This window comes from Gopherus evgoodei, chromosome 2 (genome assembly GCF_007399415.2).
Source record: "Gopherus evgoodei ecotype Sinaloan lineage chromosome 2, rGopEvg1_v1.p, whole genome shotgun sequence".
Classification (NCBI taxonomy): Eukaryota; Metazoa; Chordata; order Testudines; family Testudinidae; genus Gopherus; species Gopherus evgoodei.
Window position 1 is genome coordinate 296,995,138 of NC_044323.1, and position 27,365 is coordinate 297,022,502.

The 27,365-nt window shown below is 52.0% G+C and overlaps 1 protein-coding gene across 5 annotated transcripts in view; it reads right to left on the minus strand.

The window, feature by feature from the left end:
* MROH1 (maestro heat like repeat family member 1) overlaps positions 1-25,302 on the minus strand; it is a 120,760-nt gene extending 95,458 nt beyond the window's left edge. For 4 of the 5 annotated variants that reach the window (XM_030554046.1, XM_030554044.1, XM_030554047.1 and 1 more), the window contains exons 1-6: positions 25,200-25,281; positions 19,820-20,276; positions 11,642-11,787; positions 10,699-10,830; positions 9,018-9,180; positions 7,417-7,515 (exon numbers count right to left, since the gene is read on the minus strand). In XM_030554046.1, coding sequence (XP_030409906.1) covers positions 7,417-7,515; positions 9,018-9,180; positions 10,699-10,830; positions 11,642-11,787; positions 19,820-19,841 — 562 coding nt within the window. In that variant the 5' untranslated portion in view covers positions 19,842-20,276; positions 25,200-25,281. Of the gene's footprint in view, positions 1-7,416; positions 7,516-9,017; positions 9,181-10,698; positions 10,831-11,641; positions 11,788-19,819; positions 20,277-25,199 lie in introns of all 5 variants that reach the window. The other variant, XM_030554045.1, reaches the window with a different exon arrangement.
* Positions 25,303-27,365: the final 2,063 nt, after the last annotated feature.

Genomic DNA, 27,365 nt, shown 5'->3' on the forward strand with positions numbered 1-27,365 from the left:
GAGGGACTGTGGGACCTGGGTGAAGGTCCCTGGGGTGAAGCCCCTCGCCCTGCCTATGGCCCAGATCCCTGTGCAGACCCAGGAAGGGTTGGGCTGGCTGGTCGTTGGGGTTCTCCAGGATATCGGCTCGGAGGCCCTGTTGGGGGGTGACTGTCTCCCCATGGGACAGGATCCAGGCCCTGCTCCTGTAACGGCTGAGGGTTTGAATTCAAATCCAGGGAACCAATTGGCTAGGATGGAAATGGTCAGTGAAAATGCAAACAACCTGGCTGGCAAGGGGGAGGGGCTGCTGGGCTCAGGATACCTGCCTACCTGTAACCAGCCCCCTGGGGCTGAGTGGGAGGGAGAGATGCTCCCCGCCCCCCTGCACACTGGAGAGGGGGCTCACGCTGGCTCTGATGCTGTGACCAGAGCAGAGAGCTCACTGCCTGCCCCCACTGGGACAGCAAAGGCAGCGCTGAGCACGGGGGGAGCTGAGACCCCAGCTGAGTGGGGGGACACCCGGGCAGGGCAGGTCAGCTGCCAAACAGGTTTGCCTGGTCCAGACGTGCCGCTGGGAAGTGGTTACACAGCAGGGAGGGAGCTACCAGGGACAGGGCTCAGGGGGGCTGTGACCCCAGGCCCAGCCAGCGAGAGGGAGCAGGTCCCACTCCCTGCCCCAGCCGCTGAATCCCAGACTGAGCTGCAGAAGGATCCCTCCTTGGAGAAGCTGAGGGAACTTGCTGGCCACAGGGCTGCAAACCCCCTTGGGGAAGGCTGCAGGGACAGAGTCCTGCAGGAGAAGGGATTCCTGTACCGGGAATGGGCTCCCCAAGGGGAAGTAGAACTAGGGGGAATCAGGAGGTAGCTGGTGGTGCCCCAGGAATCCACGGGTTCTTCTCATTTGAGCTGCTGGATGGGAGGAGAGTGAGGGGACCCCTGGACCTGAAGGGGAAGGATTGGATGGAGAAAGGGGAAGACCCCCGGGGGGATCTCTTTCCTGAGGTGGGAGATAATCTCCCCTTCAGGTGTTCCCCGTTCAGAGTCACTGGGAAAGCAGCCCAGATCCTGGAGACAGAGGTCAAGGACATGCTGGCTTTAGATGGGATCCAGCCGTTTTACAGCCCATGGGCCTCACCCGTGGGGCTGATCCGCAAGGGAGACAGGATGATCTGGTTTTATGGGGGCTATCAGAAGCTTAAAGCCATCACAGTGTCCGATGCCGACCCCATGCCTAGGCCTGGGGAGATTCTAGACAAGCAGAGGGCGATGGAGAACTTGGCCCTGGCAGACACTGATAACATGTGCATCTTTAGCCAGACCTGGGAGGAACAGGTGTCCCAGGTGAAGAGGGGGCTCGGCTGCCTCAAGGAGGTGGGACTGATGGTAAAAGCTGGAAAGTGCAAGGGGGGACGGCAGAGGTGTTGTGTCTGGGCCACAAAGTGGGAAGCGGCTGCCCGAGCCCAGAGCTGGCCAAGGCCAAGATGGGGGCTCTTAACCAAGGAAGCCCGAATTGCAGCCCAGAGTGCTGGGAGAAGACCCCGTCCCAGTTTGAATCCCAGGGGTATTGGGGTAGCAAAAGGGTTCAAGCCACATAAACCTTCCCACATGTGGCCTGCAAGTGCCATCAAGCACACCCGACCTAAGGGAGGGCGTGAGACTGGACTGTCCTGGTGTAACTCACACCGAGGAATGGGAGAGATGCTGGGGCATCCATGGGAACGTTGGTGGGTTCGAACTTCCCCAGGTCACTGGCTGAAGTGACCTCGCTCAGTTCGGTCTCGAAGGGGGGAGAGATGTGACGAACTGGGAATGTTCTTAATGTTTTCTCTGAGTACTGTGTTGGTGCCTCAGTGTCCCCATGGCAGTTCTTAAGTATCTGGCAGAGCAAGGGCCAGGGCACCTAAATGCCTGACACACTGTCTCCTAGCAACTGATGGCCTGGGCCCCTCCTCTGCAAAGGTGCCAGCTGAAGGTGTTGGAGACAAAGGGATCAGGTGACCTCCTGGCCCGGGAAAGGAGCTGAGCAGAGAGGAGGGGCTGGGAGGGGTTGTTAGTCTGGAGCTGGCTGGGGTCAAGGGTGGAGGGCAGACCTGGGGGTCTGGCTCACTGCCCCCCAGAATGGACCCAGCTGAGGGGTCCGGTTCGCTGTATCTACAAGCTCTGTTTTAGACCCTGTTCCTGTCATCGAATAAACCTCTGTGTTACTGGCTGGCTGAGAGTCACATCTGACTGCAAAGTGGGGGTGCAGGACCCTGTGGCTTCCCCAGGACCCCGCTGGGGCGGGGCTCGCTGTGGGAAGCGCACGGAGGGGCAGAGGATGCTGAATGCTCCAAGGAGAGACCCAGGAGGTAGAGACGTGTGAGCTTCTTGCCCTGAACAAGTCTGCTCCAAGGGAGAGGAGGCTCCCCAAAGTCCTGACTGGCTTGGTGGGGAGCAGTTCCAGAGCATCGCCCGGGGACTTCGTGACGGGTCACACTCAGAGGCTTGCTGTGTGAAAGGGGTCACCAGTACATAAGTTGGAGAACTGCTGGTTTACTCCTTGGGCCAGCCATGTAGTTTTCTCAAGTCCTGCCTTCCTATTTTCAGGAAAAATCGGGATATTTCAGGTTAGCACAGAGAAGGGCCCAGACTCTTCACATGGGATTTCCAGGAGCGGGTGCAGAGCTACCCTTTCTGTTCCTCACTTTGGCTGCCCTCCAGCTTCCCTGGGCACTGCAGCGGAGGAGATTTCTGCCAAATGGGCACCGTTTGGGCGTTTTAAATAGTGCCAGTGTGAAGAGTGGTGAATTCTGAGGCTTGCACTTTACACACCCAACACTAACACGAACACCCCAAATTCATCATGTGAGTTAAAGGAAGAACATGCTTCCCACCCTGGGGCATGCTGCTGCCAGAGTCCCTGTAACAAAGCTGAGGCCCCGGCATGCTGCAGCACAGGAAAATTGATCTGTGCTTACCTGAAAGTTCCCTTTTCTAAGGTCCATGGAGCCAGCTTGCCCTGGCACACAGGGTACGTCTACACTGCCCACTCAGCCCAGACTGACTGATTTGAGCCCTAGCCCCTCTGCCATCCACTCTCAAATCCATCTGACTCAGGTCAGCAAGTTCTCAGAACCAGAGTCCTAGTGCCCTGCTGGGGAGAGGGTCAGAGCCAGAGCCAGTGACCCTGGGCCAAGCCCTGTCCTACTGCAGTGTGAATGTAGCTCAAGCCACAGCCCCAAGGCAGAAGGGCTGCCTAGTGCAGCACGGACACATGTGCATGGCTGGAAGCCCCTGGTCCAACAATCGCAAGCCCAGGTTTCCAGTGCAACGCTGACACAGCCAGAGGAGAGCTGGAAATGGACATGCAAAGAGTGAGGCCTGGTTCACTAGGGAAGTGATGCCCAGTCTCTGCCATGGAGAAACTGGTTGTGCTTTTTCTGGGATTCAGGAAAATGGCATTTGAAGGATCCTGGCTGAGGAAGTTGTCTCAGCTGGAGGGACCTCGTAGGGGTGGGACATCATGGGCTGCCAGGCCTTGTTCTGTCCCAAGCTGCAGCTGTGTGGGCTTTAGCACGATGAAGATAGGAAGATGCAGCTGTACTTCACACAGCTACAGCCTCCTTCCCACCACTACTCACCAGGCGATTTGCAGGGAGGGCACCCACAACCAGCTACCCTTGGACATTAGCAATCCCAAGTCTCTTCAAACTAGTCACCTGACTGTTGGTTCCCAGTTGTTTAGCTTTTATCTCCATTTCTAGGCATCAGCCCCCCCAGTGTGCTGGGCCTTCCAGCCCTGACCCATGGAAAAGCCTTTTCTCCCATGCTGCCCCTCATGCTTGGGAGGAGCTCTCCATAAATATCCACAAAGCTACCTTGCCCTCCTCTGCCTCAACGGCTACAAAAACCGTGCCAAGGGTTAGGCCTCTGCTGCAGAGGCCTCTGCATGCCATGCAGGCCAGTACTGTCTCCTTGGATCCAGGCCGAGATGGAAGGGTAAGACACCAGATGTACTCCCTTTTACACTCTTTGGGGCAGGGGCCATTTCTGTTCTGTTTCTACAACACCTGGCACGATGGAGTCCTCAGCCATGATGAAGGTACTACGTAGAGTATATACCATGAATCATAGTCCCACTAAGCCAGTCAATGGGGCAAGCACAGGCTTAAAATCAAGCACCTGCTTAAGTGCTTTGCTGGACCAGGTCAGAGCGCCCAGCCCCTTGCGTACAACAAAGGACTGGGAATCAAGAACGCCCAAGGGGTGCTCCATGCCTTGATGCCAACTCGCTAACCTTTGCCCAGTCACTGCCCTGAGGAAACAGGGAGCCTGATGCCCTTTTGCATAGAGGGGGAGCGTTCATGGTTTGTAAGATACTGAAGATATTTAGCACTCTGTGCTGCATGGCAGCACTAGATAAGAGCGTCATTCTATCGCAAAGACAAGCCGCCTGCCGCCTGCATTAGAACCAACTTCTTCCTGGCAGACTCAGGGGTGACTAGCCAGCAACTGCGACCCTGCAATGCCATTGCCAGCACTGACTTGGGCGCCAGATCACTGGCTGAGTGAGGCACACAAGGAATATTTAAACCAGCTTCACACGCAACTATGAATATTTTTCCTCCTCACAGAAGCTTTACTCTAACTCCTTGGAAAATCTGCAATGATGCATGAAAGTTATGCTTCAAACCGTTCAGGGCATCAGCATTCACTTTCAGTGGAGTCCACTGGATTGCGTCAGCCAGCACCGGAGAGAGAGTTTGATTACTGCATTCAAGCAAACTCAGTCACCTGATCTCGCTTTGTTATTCCAGCAGCAAGACGAGATGTGCTGCAGAGCATAGGCACAGAAATCTCTCCCCTGCAGCTTGAGGGCCATTCAAGAGGTTCTGTCTGATTCCATTTGTTCCCAGTGCAGAGCTGCCCCAGCACGGCCCCTGCGTTCAGACAGCAGTGGGTGAGGATGCTGCTCGCCCAGCAGGGTTGAGAGCAAAGCTGCTGCATCTGGCAAAGCCATTGAGAGAAGAACGGTGCTGGTGCTCGCACAGACCTGCCCTTCTCTTTTCAGCTGGCTGATAAAGGAAGCCACAAGTTTAGAGCATCCTCTACTGGGATGTTTGAGACGACAGTGTCACCGCCAGGCTCCTGTGACGACTACAGGACTCTGTCTTGGGCTGTAAGACAGTAGCACAATAGCCCAGTAAAGCCTGACAGGGGCAGGTGGTTACACAGAAAATGAACAAAGATGCAGAAGTAACTCACCAGACAGACACACCAAGAACCACATCAAATTTGACCCAATGAGCCAGACAGACAACAGAACGCAGGCCCAAAGCCTGCTCTCAGCTGCGTGGGCAGCTCCAGCTGGCGTCAAAAGGGAGACCCAGCACAGGCATCAGCTACAGCTCACAAGCACAAAGAGCTCAGCTCACCTGGTGACCAGACCCAGATCTTTTAATCCTTCCCCCCACCCCAGCTCTAGGCTCACGTTTTCCACTCTGGCCTATATCATAAACAGATAGCTAAGGGTTAATGTTCTTTTACCTGTAAAGGGTTAACACAGGGAACCAAACACCTGACCAGAGGACCAATCAGGAAACAAGACTTTTTCAAATCTGGGTGGAGGGAAGTTTTGGGTGTGAGTTCTTTGTTCTGTGTCTTGGGTCTGACCCTCTCAGCTCTGAGAGTGATCTTTCTATCTCCTACCTTTCTAATCTTCTGTTTCCAAGTTGTAAGTACAAGGATAGTAAGACAATAGGTTTATATTGTTTTCTTTTGTATTTACATATGTGTAGTTGCTGGAATGTGTTAAATTGTATTCTTTTTGGATAAGGCTGTTTATTCATTTTTTTCCTTTAAGCAACTGACCCTGTATATTGTCATCTTATTACAGAGACTATTTTTAATGTCTTTTTCTTTCTTTTTTTTATATAAAGCTTTCTTTTTAAGACCTGTTGGAGTTTTTCTTTAGTGGGGACTCCAGGGAATTGAGTCTGCAGCTCACCAGGGAATTGGTGGAAGGAAAAAGACAAGGGGAAAATCTCTTTGTGTTAGATTTACTAAGCCTGACTTTGCATACCCTCTGGGTGAGGGGGAGAGATTAGATCTCTCGGTACTTGTGTTTCCAGGACTAGAAGCAGGGAATCTCCTAGGGTCGTCCAGGGAGGGGAGCCTGGGAGGAAGTAACAAGGAAACAAGGGGAGGGGGTTATTTCCCTTTGTTGTAAGACTCAAGGCACCTGAGTCTGGGGGTCCCCCAGGGAAGGTTTTGGGGAGACCACAGTGAGCTAGGCACTGTATAATTCTTAGCTGGTGGCAGCGATACCAGGTCCAAGCTGGTAACCAAGCTTGGAGGTTTTCATGCTAACACCCATATTTTGGACGTTAAGGTCCAGATCTGGGAAAAAATGTTATGACAGCCTAGCCACATCACAAAGTTCAAGGAGTGTCACTGAGCGGAGGCTGTTGGCGAACTCCCCGAGATGTTTGATTCTGTACACCTTCAGAAAATTTCACTCTAGAGGCAAAAATGTCACTGAAAGCCAAGAACCCTTGGTTTCCTGTCTCTGACAGCAGTTTTGAGACCAGTGAGCTCAGCGTACAGCACAAGCCCCCTCACTCCAGGAAGCTTCTAGTTAATAAGGACCTAGGTTTTCTAAAGTACTTTACCCATTTTAGGTGCAGAGATAATCGGCAGAAAGGAAGTGCTGGAAAATCCCAGCACAGCAATTACTTTGTTCAGAACTGTGACCAGGTAAAGGCACAAGTTTAGTTCATGCTCCTTGAGGGATGGGGAAGAAACAGGAGGGTCCCTAGGCCTGTTGGAAGTAGATTGGGGGAAAAGATGCAGTAGTGGTACTGCCACAATTTTGAGACTAGGATCGATCCATCAAGCTTTCATTCAAGTTTTCCCAGCTCAGTTGGCAAAAGGGGACATTCCTCACCCCCTACAAAGAGCCATTTTGGTCCTCTGTGGCTTGCCTCCCACTTCAAATTCATCACTCCGCCACCACTCACATCCTTGCCCAATGGGTTTCCACCCTGTCCCCAGCTAGGAGAGTTCAGACTCCTTGTCCACTGCCCTTGGTCCACCGTTACATTTTCTGCAACACAGAGACCACATCCCAGACCAAAGATCCCACTGCTCCCTCCTCACCCATTTTACAGGGCATTGAACAGGCAAGAGGGAGGAACAGACCTGGGTTAGATTCAAGCCAGTGCCCTAGAAACGAAAGGCTCAGTATCCTACCCACGAGGCAGCCATCTCCCAAAGCCAAGTCACTTAAAATACTGTAGCTCTGCTCTGAAATAACCCTCCTGGCCTTTGGGCTGAGTCTTTCCTCCACAGAATGCGGGGATTTCCTTTACAGCCAAAGCTAAGGGAGCTGTATCTCCCTAAGACAACCCTTCAGAAGCCACCACAGCCTCAGTAAAATGGAGCAAGCCACCTTACCATAGCAAAACACAGACTTCATGTGGTCCTGTTTGGCCATTCCCAGCATTGGCAGCATGGTCCCGAGGATGGAATTTAAGAAAGGCACCATCCCAAACACTAAGGGAAGAAATGAGAAAGTTACAGTGGGGCGAGGTGAACTGAGGCCAGGATCCTGTGGAAGAAGAACAGTATGCAACTACGTCGCTAGAGACTGTCTGAGAATGCATATGTGAAGCTGATCAAATGAAGGTTGAGCAAGAAACTTGCTTTGGCATCTAACATTTGATCTGAGCCCCTGACTCTGCGGCCTTGACAATCTAACGTGGTTTGCGTGCTAGTTCTGAAACACAAAGAGGCCAATTTGGTGATAAAAAGGAAGCTGCCGATTTCAAGAGCTCAGGTACAGAGCCTACAACCCCAAAGCTATAAATGGAGTTCCAGCAGCTACTATCCCCTCAAGTGCCTGGAGTTGTATCAGTTTAGACTGTCCCCAAGACGCAGGCATCTGGCCAGCCAAGAGTCACTTACTGCCAGACATTTCATTAGCCAGCAGATCAATTGCATAACAGCAGATGGGCAGGAGCTCTGGAATCTGTGTAGCCCTACAGCAGGCTTTTGACACTGGCCTATGGGACATGCCCATAAGAAATCAGGGAACTGCGGCTGAGATTCGATTACTAGAATGGTGGCTCTCAGCTTTCCCAGACTATTGTGCCCCTTTCAGGAGGCTGATTTGTCTTGCATACCCCAAGTTTCACCTCACTTGAAGAATCAAAACATACAAGAGAGTGTCCCAGCACACTAGTACTGAACTATGGCAGACTCTTCTTTTTACCATTAATATTAAAATAAATCAACTGGACTATAAATATCACACTTACATTTCAGTGTGTAGTCTATAGAGCAGTATAATCAAGGCAGTGTCTGTATGAAATTTGAGTTTGTCCTGACTTCGCTAGTGCTTTTTCTAGAGCCTGTTGTAAAACTAGGCAAATATCTAGCTGAGTTGATGCACCCCCGGAAGAGCTCCGCATACCCCCAGATTCACTGTACCAGAACATAAGAATGTAACTGCCATACTTGGTCAGACCAAAGGTCCACCTATCCCAGGATCCTGTCTTCGACAGCTGTCAATGCAAGGTGCACCAGAGGGAATGAACAGAACAGGAATCATCAAGTGATTCATCCTCTGTTGCCCATTCCCAGTTTCTGGCAAACAGAGGCTAGGGACACCATCCCTGCCCATCCTGGCTAAAAGCCATTGATGGACCTGTCCTCCAGGAATTTATCTAGTTTTTTTGAACTCTGTTATAGTCTTGGCCTTCACAACATCCTCTGGCCAGGAGTTCCATAGGTTGGACAAAACCTGGTTTTGAGTGAAATCCAGTGTGGCAGTTTGTTTTTTTTAACAAGGAAGTGTGCCAACTGCATTGAACGTCTTCGCAGAAGTTCACTGCACCATGGAGGTGGCATAGTTTATCCCAGGACTATTCCAGCTGACGTGCTCCCAGAACAACTCTTCCCACAAAAACTCTTCTCCACCTTTACCCTCAGCCCATGGAATCACCCATCTTCATTCGTCCTCTTCCCAAGAAGGAGGTTAGATGCAGCTAACCTACCGTTTGACACAGAGAGGTTTGCGAAAGTCTGCACGATGAAATAGTGAGGCAGGATCCCCGGCTGAAATTTGGTCAGCACCTCCTCCATCACTTTGTTGATGAAACGCCTCCCTGCAGCAACCAGGACATTGCTTGCTGCCTGCTGCCAGTCATAAATGATTTCCTAGGTCAAACAGAACAAGACCACATTAAACAAACAAATAGTTACAGATCACCCCTGCAAGATGTTCTGCGCACGATAGTTCCTATTATCCAGGGAGAGCATACGCACTTTCCCATGCTGCCTGATCAACTCTGCAAGTTCACAGGACAGACCACATACACGGAAAAACAGCAGATCTGGGGGGAGGAGGGCACTGGAAAAGAGTCAGTCCCCAGGCTGAACGCATGCAGACCTGGGCATTTACGACACCCCTGGAATAGCAGCTGCCTGTCATGCTCATTACCGTGTGCGTGCAAGCCAGCCAGTCGAGATCTGCACACACAAAACTAAACATCTACCTAGATGTGCAAGTCTGGGCAAGAATAGAAGACGGACAATCAGAGTCCCAGGCTTTTCCTGAGAGGACAGAGCCCCTTTTGCCATTCAGCTAACGTGTGGTCACTTAAGCAAGGCTAAAGGGATGCCAAAGGAGAGACACTGGCCAATCACATCCAGAAGGGCAGCGGCAGCGACTGAAGCAATGCAGGGAGGAGAGAGAGGAAAGAACAAGGAACGGGACAGAACCCCTGCAGCTCCTAACTCCAAATCAGAGATGCATAGTGTAATGAGAAACGGAAGGAAGCATCACAGAACGAGCCAGGTAGATAAAAAGAACAGCAACTCCTCGCTTAACGTTGTAGTTCTTCTGTTCCTGAAAAACAGAACTTTAAGTGAAACAATGTTAAGCAAATCCAATTTCCCCATAAGAATTAATGTAAATGGGGGGTTAGGTTCCAGGGAAATTTTTTTGGCCAGACAAAAGATTTTTTTATTTTATTTACACACACACACACACACACACACACACACACACACACACACACACACACACAGAGTTTAAAACAAACAACTGAATATTGTACACATCAATGATGATTGTGAAGCTTGGTTGAGGTGGTGGAGTCAGAGGGTGGGATATTTCCCAGGGAATGCCTTACTGCTAAAGGATGAACTAGCACTCGGCTGAGCCCTCGAAGGTTAACACATTGTTGTTAATGTCGCTTCACGCTCTACAAGGCAGCACCAATGGAGGGAGGGGATGGCCTTGTCAACACCAGTTTCTCCACTTGTAAGGTAACTCCCTTCTCTTCATGTATCAGTATATTTATGCCTGTATCTGCAATTTTCACTCCATGCATCTGAAGAAGTGAGTTTTTTACCCACGAAAACTTATGCCCGAATAAATCTGTTAAGTCTTTAAGGTACCACCGGCTCCTCATTGTTTTTAGGGAATTTAGGGGAGCTGATGGGGGGCTGCTGGTCCACCCTGGTTCCAAGCCCCCACCAGCTAGCTCCAAGGGGCTGCTCTTTCTGCAAGCAGTGGACAAAGCAGGCGGCTGCCAAATGACATTATAAGGGAACATTGCGCAACTTTAAACGAGCACGTTCTCTAATTGATCAGCAACATAACAAGTTAACCAGGACAACGTTAAGTGAGGAGTTACTGTAACAGAACTAACTATAGCTTCCAGCTCATACCTTTGACTTGGTCATTTCATTGGATGCCAGAAAGATAACAATCTTGGCCGTGCTTTTGTCCAGATAATCAATGTTATTCATCAGCACCGCTTCCATTGCCTTCAGGATTGTTACCCGGTGGGGGGAAGCCAGCTGAGGAAAACAGAGCCACACGCAAGTCCAACACTAAATGCAAGTCGCCCACCCCCCTTTGAAGGGTTTCAGCCTGTAGGAGGTGTCTCCAGTGCACCCCAAATTCAGAGGCCCTGAATCTTTCTGCCTAGTCTGCTTGGTGCTGTTGGTCAGAGGCCCTCCTGCTGACTAAATGCACCTGCAGGACAGCTAGAAGTGGGATTTTCAAAGCAGACATTTAGCTACAGCTCCCACTGATGTGACACATTGGCCTCAGCAGAGAGCCTTGGGGTACACCCCAGTTAGCTTTTGGCCACACCCCAGTTAGCTTTTGGCCATGCTGAAAAGCTGACTAGTCCTACTCTTTTCTGCCTGTTTCTGATACACAACAGTCCTTACTTCTCAGACTAGTTCATTTCTTTAACAGAATCTTGGGAGCAGCTTTGACAGACTTTTTAGAGTCCCAGTGATAGTAATGTGGGGGGAGGGCTAGCTCAGTGGTTTGAGCATTGGCCTGCTAAACCCCGGGTTGTGAGTTCAATCCCTGAGGTGGCCACTTAGGGATCTGGGGCAAAAATCAGTACTTGGTCCTGCTAGTGAAGGCAGGGAGCTGGACTTAATGGCCTTTCGAGGTCCCTTCCAGTTCTAGGAGATAGGTATCTCTCATTATTATTATTCACCCATATCCCTTTGTGCACGGTTCCTGCACACGCATTCCCCAGGCATCCTCCCAGCCATCTGCTCAGGCTACTGACAAATCCCCCGATCAGTACTGCAGCCGGATGGGATTCGTCCTGCATCCCAGCCCTGAAGACAGAGAGCAAAGGGATACCTTGTCATGCTGCCGCAGATATTCATCACAAGAGTTTAGGATCTCTTCAGGCTCGCTGTCTCCCAAGTAGCACAAAGCATTGTAGATCTGTTCTTGGACTAATGGATCCTTATCAGTGGTGGCATCCATCAGCGTTACGGCAAGTTCTGAGAAAGACACACGAAGCATGAAACGCGCTTTCCAACACCAATACAGGAATCTCTGTCCCTAGATGAGAGGGAAGAGCCACTGCTGTCCCACCTCAGGCACGTGCGTTCTCCCATGAGAGAATGGCAAGCCAGGACTCCCACCCTTCCTCTCCTCTGGGCCATAAGAGACCATGGCTCCAATGGAGCATTCCTGCCACAGCACCTGCCTCCCAACCTTCAGTTAGTCTTGGGTGAATCATTCACCTCCACCCCTTCTAAAAAAATCCCACACCTGACCCCTCCCTCCCTTGAGCAGGGTCTGGGAGAATTTTTGACCCCCAGCATCTCAGGATATGCTCTGGCAGTTCCCAGCTAAGCCCCCGTTAGCCAGGGCTGAGGCTCCCCTTCTCCCGGTGGTTCTGTGACCTACGTTCTCTCCACCTACAGCGCTCTCAGCTCCATTTTGTCCTACGGCAGCTTTCAACACAGCCAGCTCCTCAGTCAGACGCCTCTTAGTTTAACTTTGCTTTCTGAGAAGGCAGCGATGCGTATGCTGACAGCCGAGTGCAGAGTCCAGACACCGCACAGGTATGAACAGTTCGGCAGAGATGAGCAGAGCGCCTGACACACTCGAACCCCCAGCACATACATCCTACAGGGCAGGCTCTCGACACACCCAACCAGCGCCTCCCACTGCTATTTTTAGGCAGCCGCTGCCTTTCCCTGAGGCATGTGGCCACACACACAGTGCTCGTCTTCCAAATGCAGCCCTCAGTGTAGACAGAGCCTTAATGGACCAAACACCAAGTCTCTTCGTAAAACAGGTTTTGTAGACCTGGAATTGGTTCCATAGCCCTTCTCTGAACCCTCTCCAGTTTTCAAACACCATTTGTGAGTTTCTGCTACAAAATCCTTCAGAGAATCCCCTTCCCCAGTACAGACTTCACTATCGGGCTCCTTCGCTTTAGCTCCCCAGCCCCGAGCACTCCGTAGCACCGGAGGAGTTAGAATCAGGCTGCACAAGAAGCTCTCAGGAAAGAGGCCTACACTGGCTCTCCAGGGATGAGCTGAGGGGGTCAAGGAGGACTTTTCTGTCACTAACTTCTGGGATGCCCATATCGTCTTAACCCGCTGACATCCCCTTTGATTAGCAGCTGTCTGGAAGTGAAAGGGGTCTAAGTCAATGCTCCGGCAGCTGGCAAGAATGGAAGGACACCCGTAGCCACAGGGGCAACAGACCCAGGACTAACATGCCCAACTAGCCAGTTCAGGAGCTGAAAGGCAGGCTGCGGCACTCTGCTTCGGAGAGCGGAAATCCACCACCTAGAGGGGTTTTTATAGGGAGATATTTATAGCAGAAGGTCCCATTGGGACTCCTCAGGCCCCTGTTGAATCAGCTGTCCCAAGGATGGTCTGAAGATTGGGCTCAGGGAGAGGGCAGCAGCTAGAGATTCCTACTTCAGCCCAGAAAGTACACTTGTTATTACCTTTACAGCTTGTGACCAGCATTCCCCCAGCCCTGGCGCACAGCACCAGAAGCATGCAGACATTCAGCACCAAAGAGGTTAATGGTAGTCTGAGGAGGAGCAGCGTATTTCTCACCAGACTGAATTAATCCAAAGATTATTCATTGGCGAAGGCTTTGAAAGGTCAGCGATGTTAATGAGATCAGATGTACAGCAGCAGCCTTCCTGCCAGCATCCTGCATGAAGCCAGCAGGCTCAGTTACAGAACAGGAAGGTAACATTTCAGATAGCTGCTACCCTTTAGAGCCAGTGGACAGGAATGTCTATGGAATGACATCCCCAAACACTAGGGGGGGCAGAACGGAAGATCACAGAAGATGGTCTAATGGTTAATTACTCTCATTGTTAAAAATCCAGACTCAATTTGTCTAGCTTCAACTTCTAACCATTGGATCATGTTAGACCTTCCTCTGCTAGAGAAGAGAGGCTGTTATCAAATATTTGTGCCGCATGTAGATATTTACAGACTGAGCATGTCACCCTTAACCTGCTCTGTTAAGATAAATAGACTCAAAGGAGTTCAATCTAGCACTATAGAACATTTTTACAAGCTTCTTGTCATTCTCATGGCTCTTCTCTGAGACCCTCCAGTTTATCAACATCCTTCTTGAATGGTAGACACCAGAACTGGACATAGTACTCCAGGAGTGGTCACAACAGCGCCAAATACACAGGCAAAATAACCTCTACTCCTCCTTGAGATTCCTCTTTGTCCATCCCAAGATTGTATTAATTCTTCTGGCCACAGCATTGCAATGGGAACTCATGTTAAGCTGATTACCTACCATCCATCCCAAATCTTTCAGAGTCACTGCTTCCCAGGATAGAATGCCCCATCCTGTAAGTATGGTCTGCAATCTCTGTTCCTAAGTGGTTATATTTAGTCACATTCAAATGCATATTGTTTGTTTGTGCCCAGCTTACCAAGTGATCCACATCTAGTTGTACGAGTGACCTGGCCTCCTCTTTATTTACCACTCCCACAATGTAGGTCATCAGCAATCTTTACTAGTGATTATTTTGTTTTCTTCCAGGTCATTGATTAAAAAAAGTTAAGTAGCATAGGGCCAAGAACTGATCCCTGGGGAACCCCACTAGAAACTCACCCACTCAAAGCTCCATTTACAGTGACACTGGGACCCATAATGTAGTTCTCTTTAAGCACCATCCATAGTGCAATTCACTCCGAGGTACAAAACATGACTCTCTGAAGCTCAAACCCAAAGATATTTAATACCCACCAGCTGGCCACGTCCAACCTTGACCATCAGTTTCTCTTACTCACCTCTCAGAGAAATAGAACACGAGGCATTTTGCCTCAACTCAGTTTCTATTACCGACATTTCTTCTGGTTTCTGAAAAGGAGGCATTTTTCTAGCTTCTTGGTCTTGCACCAACTGTCTCCAGATTAGCGAGTCTGCCCCATACCCAGTTTTGCATATAGATCCTTTGCCAAGCTTAGCATGCAGGACTAGAAAGCACATTATCTGGATCCTGCTCCCAGAGCAAGTCAGTGTGAATCAGCTATGACTAGACTAGGATAACAGAAACCACACAAGGTTTGCTCGCTGCAGAGAACCAGGTAACATTCCCTCTTCCATGGCATGGCTAACTATTGGCACCACTGTTTTAAACACTGAATAAGTCATATGAGGCCTGTTTGAGAAGATGCCTATGGGATACCTCAAGACACCTGAAAAGAGGTGCTCAAAATACACCGTTTGAGGCTTTGTGTAAATACACCAAGACAACAGGGAGTTTCGGGAGGATCTTTGTGCCACCCCGAGGAAAGCGCAGGTCGGAACCCCAGGCCCTTCTGCTCTGAAGCAGAAAAGGCGTTCTTGCTCTACCCTCAGTTGATGAAGAAACCACCTTCGGCTGTCTCTGTAGCAGCAGCACATTTCAGGTGCTGGGGCTGCACAGCAGGACGCGGGCAAGCCAGGCCCTGGGGCACAAGAAGCGAGGGGTGGGGAGGACATCTTACAATTGGACTTAGGTGGTTCTGTGCAGGTGGACCAAGGAAGCTGGGTTAGTGAGATACAAGGAGTAAACCGATAGCTACCAGATTTGGAAAAACGCCGCCATCCTGGCTGTCAAAGTCTCTAACTAGCCAAGTGAACATGCAGGCCTTGTGCCAAGTGGACAGCCACTGGGGCATGCTGTTCTTTCTCCAGAGTGGAAATTGTTCTGCTCAAACCCAGCAGCACATACTACTCCCTCAGAGTATTCTTCCCAGCATGCATTGCCTTCCCTCTGCTAACACGGAATTCTATCTGCCCCCAGGCAGCCCACTTGCCTAGCTTTGTGTCATACCGTCTAGTCCAGGGGTTCTCAAACTTCATTGCACCACAATCCTCTTCTTACAATACAAATTACACGATTCCAGGAGGGGCAACTGAAGCCTGAGCCGACCCGAGCTCTGCCACCTTGGGTGGGGGGCAAAGCTCAAGGGCTTGAGCCTGAGATCGGGGGCCAGTAACCTGAGCCCACCAAGGGCCGAAGCTCTGGCCCAGTAAGTCTAACGCTAGCCCTGGTAACCCCATTAAAATGGAGCTGAGACCCACTCTGGGGTCCTGACTCAGAGTTTGTGATCCACTGGACCTTAGTCTCCTACCTAAGAGGCCAAACTCCACCCAGTAATTCCTCCATCAAGCCCATGATTTCTGGTTGAGCTAGACTAGAGCGTCAGCCAACCTGTAATTGAAAGTGTCAAGAGCCTGAGAATCTACCACTCCCCTTGGCAAGTTGTTCCAGTAGTGAGCTACCCTTGCTGTCCAAGAATGTGCCTTCCCGACTTCCTCCGGTTTCTCTAGGTCTAACTAACCTCCATAACTAACAACAGCTGCAAGTTTACAGTACCTCATGGACCACTCTTGTATCCTGCTCAATACTGAACACCCTGGGATGGACAGAGACGCCTGCCATTTATCTGCAGCACTGCATACAGCAGGGCAGTGCCTACAGGGCCCTAGACAGGGATTAGAGCCCCACATGCTCAGCATCTTACAAGCATGAAGCAGACAGTGCCTGGGCTGGAGACTTCAGCAGCTCACGTGGTGATAAGATGCAACAGGTGATAGAGAGACAAGTGGGGTGGAGGGGTAACCAGGTAACAGTGGAGACAGATCTGTTCCCTTAACTAGTGGCCACCAGCCCAGACAAGGGCAGATAGGTGATTTACTGGCACCAGAACAGAGAGGGGTGTGATGGAAGAGGATACGGTGGCGGCTTTATGACCAGTGTCAGGGAATTTCGCTTTCACGCTGTCTTACAGATGGGGAAAGTACAACCGTGTTTGTGGGAGCAGTAGCCAAGCAGGCAGTCCAGCCTTTCTATATCTTGGCCAGTTTCTAGTCCACATCAGCACATTAATGCTCACCTCACAATGACTTCGTTTCTTTGATACTTCTTGTGAAGACCTTCGCCAGAGGCTTTTAAATTGGTTTTAGGCGCCAGTTCTCCTTTAGCGACTCTTGTGGACAAATTTACACATTGTCTCTGCAGCTCCCTATCACTGTATTTTATTGTCAGCACATTGTATTGCATGAACACAGCAAGTCTACAGCCCTCTCCCTGAGCTTTGCTACAGCCCCTGTCTACACCCCACTGAAGCAGCAGATCAGATGCCCCACTCCATCTACTGCCACAGGGCGGAGGGAACATGTCCCTGCTCTGGGAGAAGTGAGACAGAGGTAGGACTGTGCGTGTTGCTTTTCCCACTTCTCAGATGATTGTAACAGCTCAGTCTTCAATCACTCCAGTCCTATGATTCTGTGATAATCAACAAGGCCGTCAAGTTAAACAGAGCCAGACACCTCATTAACTCCACATACTGCTGTTTATCGTAACACTGTCTTATAGTCCTACAGCAATTTTCAGTCCAAGCCAGCTAGACCTTTCATTATCGTGCACTCCCGTCAGACACCCATGTTGTAATATAATTGCATACAATTAAAGGGCACAGCATGTGTGCTTGTAATGCTGGAGATTTTTATTTGAGATCACTCTGGCTATAGTCAGCATCTGTAGCAGGAGCAGCTGTGCGCACAGGTAAATGGCAATGTTAAATCATTGAAAGGAGAGCTGCCATCTACAACTCTTGGCTTCCTCTTTTTGATGCTGAAAGATTCTATTTCCACATGTTTGTCTAGAATCACTAGCCAATGGTCAGGATCACATTTTCCTCTTCAGAAGGGAATCAGTCCTCTGCCTCCTCTCCTCAAACTGTGTTCCTCCAGGTTAGAACAGGATTCTCAGGACAGGAATGTCAGCCAGGGAGCACACCAGGGTCACACCCTACTTACACCCAGGGTGAGGCCAGGTAGGACCATCAGGGACAGGCTTGTTATGCCTTGTGTTAAGGCACTGAAATAAATGGGAGTCCCTAAAAGACACGTCACTAGACTCCCTGAAAGCCACTGCAGGGATAATTACACGGATATTAGAGAGGACCATGTACCTCGCTGTCAGCGTGTCCCGACTATCTGTAACAAGCCCAAGGAATGTTTGTACGTGCATCCCAAGAACAAGGATTGTTGACAATATGGGTCATCTTTCAGATCCCAATGCAAGTCAAAGCATTTCTTCCCCTACATCCAACACCTCCTGGCTCTAGCATGCCAGCAGTAGGCATTTATCTACTGCTGGATCAAAGCAACATACACCCAACAAGACAGACCTGTTGCGAATAACCCACTATTAACATAATGGTATGTTATGCTGTTAAAAACATTCCAGGTGGCGTTCAGGTTTTCGAAAGGAGCGTGTAAGGCCTTGCTTATATTACAAGTTGCACTTTTTCCACAACTCATTTAAGTCTTAAACTGATTTTTTTTAAACTACACAAATACTAGAGTTTAAGTAAATCAGCAAGTCACTTCACTGACTTCCGTCAATCAAAACGAGCCAGGTTTGCATCCATCTAAAAAAAGAAGTGTTCCCAATGTCAGAGATTTAATAACTGATTTTAGTTAAATTGGTGCAGTTTGCACTATAGAGAAGGCCAAAGATTAATTTCTAATATAAAAGTTAAGAGCAAAGGAGACTTGCCACCCCCACTCAGCCCTGCCAGGCAAACACACGCCTCCAGAGGCTATCAAAAAACCTTAGAGCCATGAGCAATAGACTGTATTACAGTCTGATGCTGTATCGCTTGTGAGTCACTTGAGAGACCACAGACAACTAAGGTACAGTGACAAGGAGCTCTCAAGGGAGCCCAGCCAGTCAAGTTTAGTCCCATTAAGAAATGCTTCCTGACAGGCAGATTAGACTATGGAATAGTCTCCCTAGGGAAGTGGAGGAAGGGCTATCAGGGAGGCCGTTTAAAACGAGACTGAACAATCCTGCCCTAACCTCCATGGGGCAGGCGAGATGAGATCTTAGCTCATAGGGCTTCCAGTGGGAAGCCAGAAGAGGGAAGGGAGGGAAATGATTCAAGGTGCAAACACACATAAGAGCACAAAATTAATGCGGGTGTTACAAGAAAGGTCATTTTGAAGCAAGACAGTTGTCATCACAAGCAGGGGGCTCTGGAAACCCATTGTAGTTAGCAACTTGATTTTCAGTTGTACTGCAGTGAATGGTCTTGGCCAGTCCACCTATGGGCCAATTATAGTTGTGCGTCCAGCCATTCTTTTGCTACCCTGCTCAAACGCATCATCCACAAGTCCACAAAGAGCTGGGCTGATTCCCTCTGCTGCTGCTCCTTGCTCCAGCCTCCCTTCCACCACCAGAGACCCCACACCCCTCTCGCCTTTGTAATCTTGCCCTACTGTTGCAGTCTGAGAGCATCTCAATACCATTTCCAGCTGGAACATTAGCTCTTATTTAAAAGCTAAGAGAAGTGCCATGAATCTCCTGGCTCTGGAAGAGTGAGAGGTCACTGCTGGGGAGCAGACCATGAAGCAGCCCTCAGCAGGCTGGCTGCCATGTATCCTGGTAGTTCTTGGAGCAAGGGGCACAGCCTGAGCATGGGGGAATGAAAGAGCAACAGTATACAGTAAGGACAGGAGCTCCACTTCAGAACAGCCTCAGATTCCCAAGCAAGAGAACCTTACCTTGAGCTAGACAAAATCAAGACCCAGTTGTTTGATAGCCTGGAATATAGTGATTACCACCTACACAGGGTGCATGCATGAGTTGCCCAGTTATCTGGTTTTAGATGCAGTGAGATATTTGAGCAAATCAGCTATGTGTTATTCACCTTAGCAAGGAAGAACAGAGCTGTTCACACCAGCAGAGCTCAGAACCACCCAACATCACTGGAATTGCCTTTGCTTCTCTCCATTATTCTATGTCTCTTTACTATAAGTCCCCGAAAAGATGAATTTCCCATCCCCTCAGAAGATAGTGACTATCAGGCACACAAACGAGGAGTCCTGCCAGCTACCAGGGAGCATGGCACCTGAACTGTACAATACCCTTGTTGGAAGGGCTCATTTCTGTGTAGATATCTACCAGATGCCATCCAAGTTTCTTAGCCTGACTTCCCCAAAACAGAGTGGACAGAGTAATCTGGCACTTACTTTTCACCCGTGACTCCATCATGCTCCTCGTTTTGAGTTTTTCTGCCCACAGAGAGTAGTTTGCAGCTTCTTGCTCCTTCTCAAACCGGGAAGTGCCTGGGGAACCGATTTTTACTGTCTGCCTTTGCTCCTCTAGAGAGCAGTTTCTGTTTTAAGAGTCTCTTGGATTAGAGGTTTGCAAGTCCAGGAGCGTTTCGCACCATGAAGCGGAGGAGAGGATATTAGTCCAGCCACAGGGAAGCAAGACATTGATCTCTTTAGTTTCTTGTGGGCAGCTAACGATCTCCAGCTGCCTGATCTCTCCAGGTTTCTGAACCTCTGGCAGTTTCCTGATGGTGGGTAATCAATGCACCCTCCAATGCGATCATAGCGCCAAATGAAAAGCCTTTAGAGATGGCGAGGCCAGAGGGAGTATATGTGAAGTTTTGTTCCCTACAGCTTCTTCCTTCTTCTAGGCCTGAAAAGACAGAGACATTTCACAACATGACTTACAACAGACTTGACGTGTATTTGTTTACCTACAACACTCAGTACTGTGTGTTCCCATCCAGCAACTGCTTCTATGCCATGGTTTCCAGAGTCCCAGCATTTCTTTTTGGCCAGCAACAACAGGCCTGTCCCCTAGCAGAAGGAGTCTCTCGCTAACCAATATGACTGCAGAAAGCAGGACTATTTCAAAGGGGGCTAGGTTGTACTCATTTAAGTGATCTGCCTCTGAGGATGGAAGTGACAAACATCAGCAGTCCAGAGTGCCCAGAGGCCTCTGTCCAGGGAAGTTTTCTGGATCTCTTCCTTTCTTAAAAAAACAGATTTGCTCTGCTTGTATATGGTAAGTGCCAACAGCAATGCTTAAAACAAGTTTAAGGGCTTGTCTACATCAGAAAGTTGCAGCGCTGGTGAGGGAGTTACAGCGCTGCAACTTAGGAGGTGTACACATCTGCAGGGCATCACCAGCGCTGCAACTCCCTGTTTGCAGCGCTGGCCTTACTCCCGTTTTGTCTCGGGTGTAGAGGATCCAGCGCTGGTGATCCAGCGCTGGTAATCCAGTGTAGACACTTACCAGCGCTTTTCTTGACCTCCGTGGAATAAGCAGGTATCCCAGCATACCTGAGGAAGCCTCTCTGGTAATCAAGCTGGTCTCCTTCCCCGGCTTGCTCTCGCGTTCCCCGAACCCCGAGCAAGCAGGTCTCCTTCCCTGCGGTTTGCAGGGTGGTTCGGGGAACGCGAGAGCAAACCGCGGCGAAGCTGGTCTCCTTTCCCGGTTTGCTCTCTCGTTCCCGGAACCCCGAGCAAGCAGGTCTCCTTCCCTGCGGTTTGCAGGGTGGTTCGGGGAACGCGAGAGCAAACCGCGGTGAAGCTGGTCTCCTTTCCCGGTTTGCTCTCTCGTTCCCCGAACAAGCAGGTCTCCTTTCCTGCGGTTTGCTGGGTGGTTCCGGGAACGCGAGAGCAAATCGCGGCGAAGCTGGTCTCCTTCCCCGGTTTGCTCTCGCGTTCCCCGAACAAGCAGGTCTCCTTCCCTGCGGTTTGCAGGGCGGTTCGGGGAACGCGAGAGCAAACCGCGGCGAAGCTGGTCTCCTTCCCCGGTTTGCTCTCGCGTTCCCCGAACCCCCCTTGAAGCCGCCCAACAGCGCTGCAGTGTGGCCACATCTAACACCACTTGCAGCGCTGGTTGCTGTAAGTGTGGCCACTCTGCAGCGCTGGCCCTATACAGCTGTACTAATACAGCTGTAACAACCAGCGCTGCAAAATTTTAGATGTAGACATGGCCTAAGATAGATAAAAGTGGAGAATCAAAGTCCAGGCTTTCCTTTGTACATAGTAAAGTAGCAGGGTGTATATATACACATAGGTGCCACAGCACACATTCATTGTTTCTAAAAATACATATTGTAGCTTTGATCCCATCTCTTCAACTAGGTCAGAACAAAATACCAGCCATGCTCACTCTGAAGTCTCCTTAACCATCATCAAGGAACTGGTAGAGTTTCTAAAACACAGAATATCAGGGTTGGAAGAGACCTCAGGAGATCTGGTCCAATCCCCTGCTCAAAGCAGGACGAAGACCAAATAAATCATCCCAGCCAGGGCTTTGTCAAGCTGGGCCTTAAAAACTGTAAGGAAGGAGATTCCACCACCTCCCCAGGGAACCCATTCCAGTGCTTCGCCACCCTCCTAGTGACGCCACCCTCCTAGTGAAAGTTTTTCCTAATATCCAGCCTAAACCTTCCCCACTGCAACTTGAGACCATTACTACTTGTTCTGTCATCTGCCATCACTGAGAACAGCCAAGATCCATCCTCCTTGGAACCCCCTTTCAGGTAGCTGAAGGCTGCTATCAACCCCCCCACCCCCCACCCCCCAATTGTCTCCTCTGCAGACTAAATAACCCCAGTTCCCTCAGCCATTGGCTTGCTATTTCCCTATCACCACCAAACTTGTCCTACCAGGTTTACCTCTAGTGAGCAAAGCACCCTCAGCTTCTCTCCTACCCCAGGGCATGCTAAAGAATTGATTCCTCTCCCCACCTCTGTATAGTGATGCTCATCTCCGTGCAGATAATCTGGTCATGAAGGAAACAGCAGTACAGGGGAGTGTCTGCAATCTCACTTGTTTAGGAAGTGGAAGTGTAACATTCACTAGTTTACTACCTAGGGCAACTTATCTATTTTGGCATTTCGTAACATCAAGCAAACACCTACCCCCCACACTGGGTGTTTTACATCCGTTAATGTGTCATATCATCAGAAGAATCAAATTGCACAAGGGCCTTTGCATTTGGTTTACATATGACCTATTAGTCCTCACAGTCCCCAGTTATTGGGCCTGTTTTAAGATGTAGCCAAGAGGGGCAGTGACCTGGCCAAGTTCTCACAGCAAGTCTGTGGCAGAGCTGGAGCACCGTGCCCTCTGCTCAGTTCACTAACCCACTAATTCACAAAAGTGGTTCCTCCATCTGCCTCAAGTAAGCGTGCACACCACTAAGCAGGGTACCGGAGCTGGAGCTAGCACTCATTCATCCGTTTCCTGAGCAGCATCAGACTAAACACTGCTCAGGAGGCAGGAATCTGGCCACTGCAACCCATGCTGGTGAAGGCAGAGGAATGGATCTAAAGGAGCACAAAAATGCTGCAGAATCCCTGCTGCAGGGAAGAATCTGGATGCTACTGATACAGCACAAAGCTGGTACTCATGCAAGAGCCTTCGAATCTTAAGAAAAATGGAACATAAACAGAGAAAGTCCAGCCCAGCATGAAGCCATGGCGCTAAAGCCTTCGAGATTCAGTGCACCAGGCAAGGTCTGGCCAACCTGCAAGCCAGAGGGCAGCTGTGCATAGTTACAAGGCTCAGACAGCTGGACAAAGCTGCATCTCTGGTGCTGGGATTTCAGTTCCATATCAAGAGAAAACTGCAGGTCCATAGGGGACACATACAGGTGAGAGAGGAGAAACAGACCAGTGTTCCCAACACCTCCTGAAGCGCATGCAAACGAGAACTAGACTAGCTGCAAGGACTCTGACAAGCTTTGTCATTTCAAACGTTGCATGCCACACAGCTAGCCATAGGCCAGTTAACAGGCTCAGGACAAATATCTAAGGCTAAACCACTGGTTCTCCACTTGGGAGGTAACTCCTTTCTCTCCAGGAGTCAGTATATAATGCCTGCATCTGTAATTCACGCCATGCATCTGAAGAACTGGGGTTTTTTTACCCACAAAAGCTTATGCCCAAATAAATCTGTTAGCCTTTAAGGTGCCACTGGACTCGTTGTTTTTAAGGCTAAACCAGCCTTCTGACCTAGCTATCAGCCGGACTGTCAGAGACCAGGCCTTGCGGTCACCTGACTGCAGTGGCGATCATTAATACAGGACTGCACAGACGCAGCCACAGCCCCAGCACCAAAGAGCTCACAGTGCAAATAACCCACACAGCTGGGAGTAGACAGATGTCAACTAGAGAAGCTATTGCTCCAGACAGCTACCATGCGATTAACGGGAGCAGCAGTAAGCATTTGCCACCAGCAGCTTGGGATGGAGAAGTAATTTCCTGGGGATTTATTTCAGGATAAGCTACTTATGAAAACTGTTTCCTATCATGAATCTACATTTTTAAAGATGCAACTGGGTAACCCCCCCATTAATAACTACAGGCTCCTGAATGGCAAAGGAGGATCTTCCCTGTCAGCCAGCTAGAAAGCACTGCCATCCGGGGGGCACTGAGCTAGGACCAAGCAGGCAGTGAAAGGAGCCCAGCCCATGGGGCCTGCTCCTGCACTGCTGAAGCAGAGCTTTGAGGACAGCTTGTGCAGGGAGGAAAGCCCAGCAAGACAGAAGCCACAAACATCCAGCACACACACCCTCCCCCGCCCCCTCTGTAAGTTTTGCTCTTGCTCCCTGTTTGGTGCATGTGTGAACCCATCTGGGTTCTCTCTAGCCCAGTCCTGCATGACAGCACCATTTCTCTAAGGCCAAAGGCCCAGGCCCCAAACTAGGACCACAGCCCAGCAGCTGAAGTGCTGGGGGCAGTCCCAAAAGCCCCATCCCAGAGCCAGGATGCTCAGTGACAAGCAAGCCTGGGACCGCTCCCCAGGGCCAGGAGGGGACAGCAGGTCACAGGCTGCCAGACCAAGGATGGCAGCACGGAGCCTGGACGCCTGGGTTCTCTCCCCGGCTCTGGGAGGGGGGTGGGCTCTAGGGGGTAGAGTGGGGGCAGGGCTGGGAGCCCGGACGCCTGGGTTCTCTCCCCAGCTCTGGGAGGGGGGTGGGCTCTAGGGGGTAGAGCGAGGTGGGGGGGAGACTGGGAGTCCGGACGCCTGGGTTCTCTCCCCAGATCTGGGAGGGGGGTGGGCTCTAGGGGGTAGAGCGGGGAGGGGGCTGGGAGCCCGGACGCCTGGGTTCTCTCCCCGGGCTCGGGGGGGGGGCTCTAGGGGGTAGAGGGGGGGGGGGGCTGGGAGCCCGGACGCCTGGGTTCTCTCCCGGCTCTGGGAGGGGGTGGGGGAGGGGGGCTCGAGGGGGTGGCTCGGGGGGGGCTGGGAGCCCGGACGCCTGGGTTCTCTCCCGGCTCTAGGAGGGGGGGGGCTCTAGGGGGTAGAGCGGGGGGGGCTGGGAGCCCGGACGCCTGGGTTCTCTCCCGGCTCTGGGAGGGGGTGGGGGACGGGGGCTCGAGGGGGTGGCTCGGGGGGGGGGCTGGGAGCCCGGACGCCTGGGTTCTCTCCCCGGCTCTGGGAGGGGGGTGGGCTCTAGGGGGTAGAGCGGGGAGGGGGCTGGGAGCCCGGACACCTGGGTTCTCTCCCCGGCTCGAGGAGGGGGAGGGGGATGGGCTCTAGGGGGTGGCTCGGGGGGGGGTGCTGGGAGCCCGGACGCCTGGGTTCTCTCCTCACTCACCCCCCGGGGCGGTGCCTACCCGCTCCAGCTCGGCTGCGCGGACGCTGCTCCTGCTGCCGCTTCCGGGACAGCCTGGCCCCGCCCCCACCTGTGCCAGGGGCGGGGACTCCTCGCCCCGCCCCTGCCCGCCCCCTCCGCGCGGCCCACTCACGTGACCCCGCCAGTTCGGCCCGGCCGTTGGGCGGAGGCACGAAAACACTGCAATGCGCATGCGCCTGAGCTACGCGCAGCCCCGCCCCCCCGCGGCTGACCGGGGGCGGAGTCTGATCACACCCGCGGGGGAGGGGAGACCGCACCCCTTCAGGGGCGGGTCCGTGTCAGGCCCCTCCCACCGCAGCCCTTTCCAGGAGACGCCCCTCCCCCATCTGATGTGGCAGCCCAACCCCCCCCCACACGCCTCCCATGCTGGGGGGGGGGTCACTCCATCCCCAAGAGACCCCTCCCACCTCCCATGCTGGGGGGGGTCACTCCACACACCCCCCACCTCCCATGCTGGGGGCTCATCCCCCCCAAGAGACCCCCCCACCTCCCATGCTGGGGGGGGGTCACTCCACACACCCCCCACTTCCCATGTTGGGGGCTCCCTCCCTCCCCCCACAAGAGACCCCTCCCACCTCCCATGCTGGGGGGGGTCACTCCACACACCCCCCACTTCCCATGCTGGGGGCTCCCTCCCTCCCCCCACAAGAGACCCCTCCCACCTCCCATGCTGGGGGGGTCACTCCACACACCCCCCACCTCCCATGCTGGGGGCTCATCCCCCCCAAGAGACCCCTCCCACCTCCCATACTGGGGGCTCGCTCCCCCCCAACAGGAGACCCCCTCCCCCATGCTGGGCCTTTCTCCCCACCCACCCCAGTATGCTCTGGGGGAGACACCCACACACCCCAAGAAGGTGCCCCCCACCCAGCCCCAGTGGGGAACAGGGCACACACCACAGGCTCCCCCCACAGCGGACGCCCCCCCAGCAGGGCAGCTCTGTGGACCCACATCACGCCCTGGTCAGGGCACATCTGTCACGCTGCCGAACACGCGTGCAGGATAGGCCTGCTCGACAGGCACCGCGCCTTGGCCCCCCGGGCACTGTGCCTCTCTTCCCCTGGCGTCACCTCTCAGCCACGCTCAGAGGGAAGCGAGGTGCCCGGCCAGAGCAGGCAAGGACCCCATTCACCCAGAGACACCCCCCCCTCCTTCCCGCACCCACCACACACAAGCACAGGGCTCAGCACTGCAATCCCCGGCGAACAGGGCTGGAGTTCTTTCCCACAGAGCAATACCAGCAGCAAATCTAACACACCGACCGTGCCTCACAGAGTCCAGCTGCTGCGGTCTGGAATCCAGCCTTGCCACAGCCTGGCCTGAATGACTGGTCCCCACAACCATCATCTGACCCATAGCGACTCACGAGGGGCAGCAGGACCAGCCCAGGAAGTCAAGTCCCAGATCAATCACTGAGGCCAGGCAGCCACAGGGGTCTCAGCCGTTATGCAGCAAGGCCCTGCCTCATCCCAAAGACGCAGCCCTTTGCAGAGCCCTGGGCAGACTGCTCGTGTTTGCCTGGGAGCCATTCCAAAGCGGCACTGGGGAAAGGAGACAGCCGTGCTCTCATGGAGTGCACTGGAGAGCAGGAAGGGGAAATTCCGGCATGAGGGGTGCCATGTTTTCCTTGGGGATTTTCCCCATTTGTTTGGGGGAAGGGCCTTATACAGATAACTCCATGCACATCTGGGAGGGGGTCCACATACACGTGTGACGAGGAGGTTCCAGTCGAGGTAGCCAAGGCCTGTAGGGGTGTCGGGAACAGAAAGCGCTAAGGCCATTTGCCATCCTTGAGTATTAGCGGGAGAAACAAAGCAGGACCCTGGGAGAAAGGCTAGTGAGATAATCCCCACATTGGGGATCACATCCTCTAATCACCCCTTAAGTCTTCCTGCTGGCAGTCCCACAGACCCTCAACGCCCTGCAGCAAAGGGACTGCAGCATGCTGCATGCTTACCTTCCAGGGGCCAGGCCGGCTCCACCCAGCACTGCTCCTTTCACAGGCTCCACCTGCAGAACGGGTTTAGCAGGTGGGCTGGCTGCAGAGTCTGCTTTTAAGGGGAGCCAGCTGGGGCATGCTGGCTGTAGGGGAGGCAGCGCTCCCTGGGGGAAGGGAAGGCAGTGCTG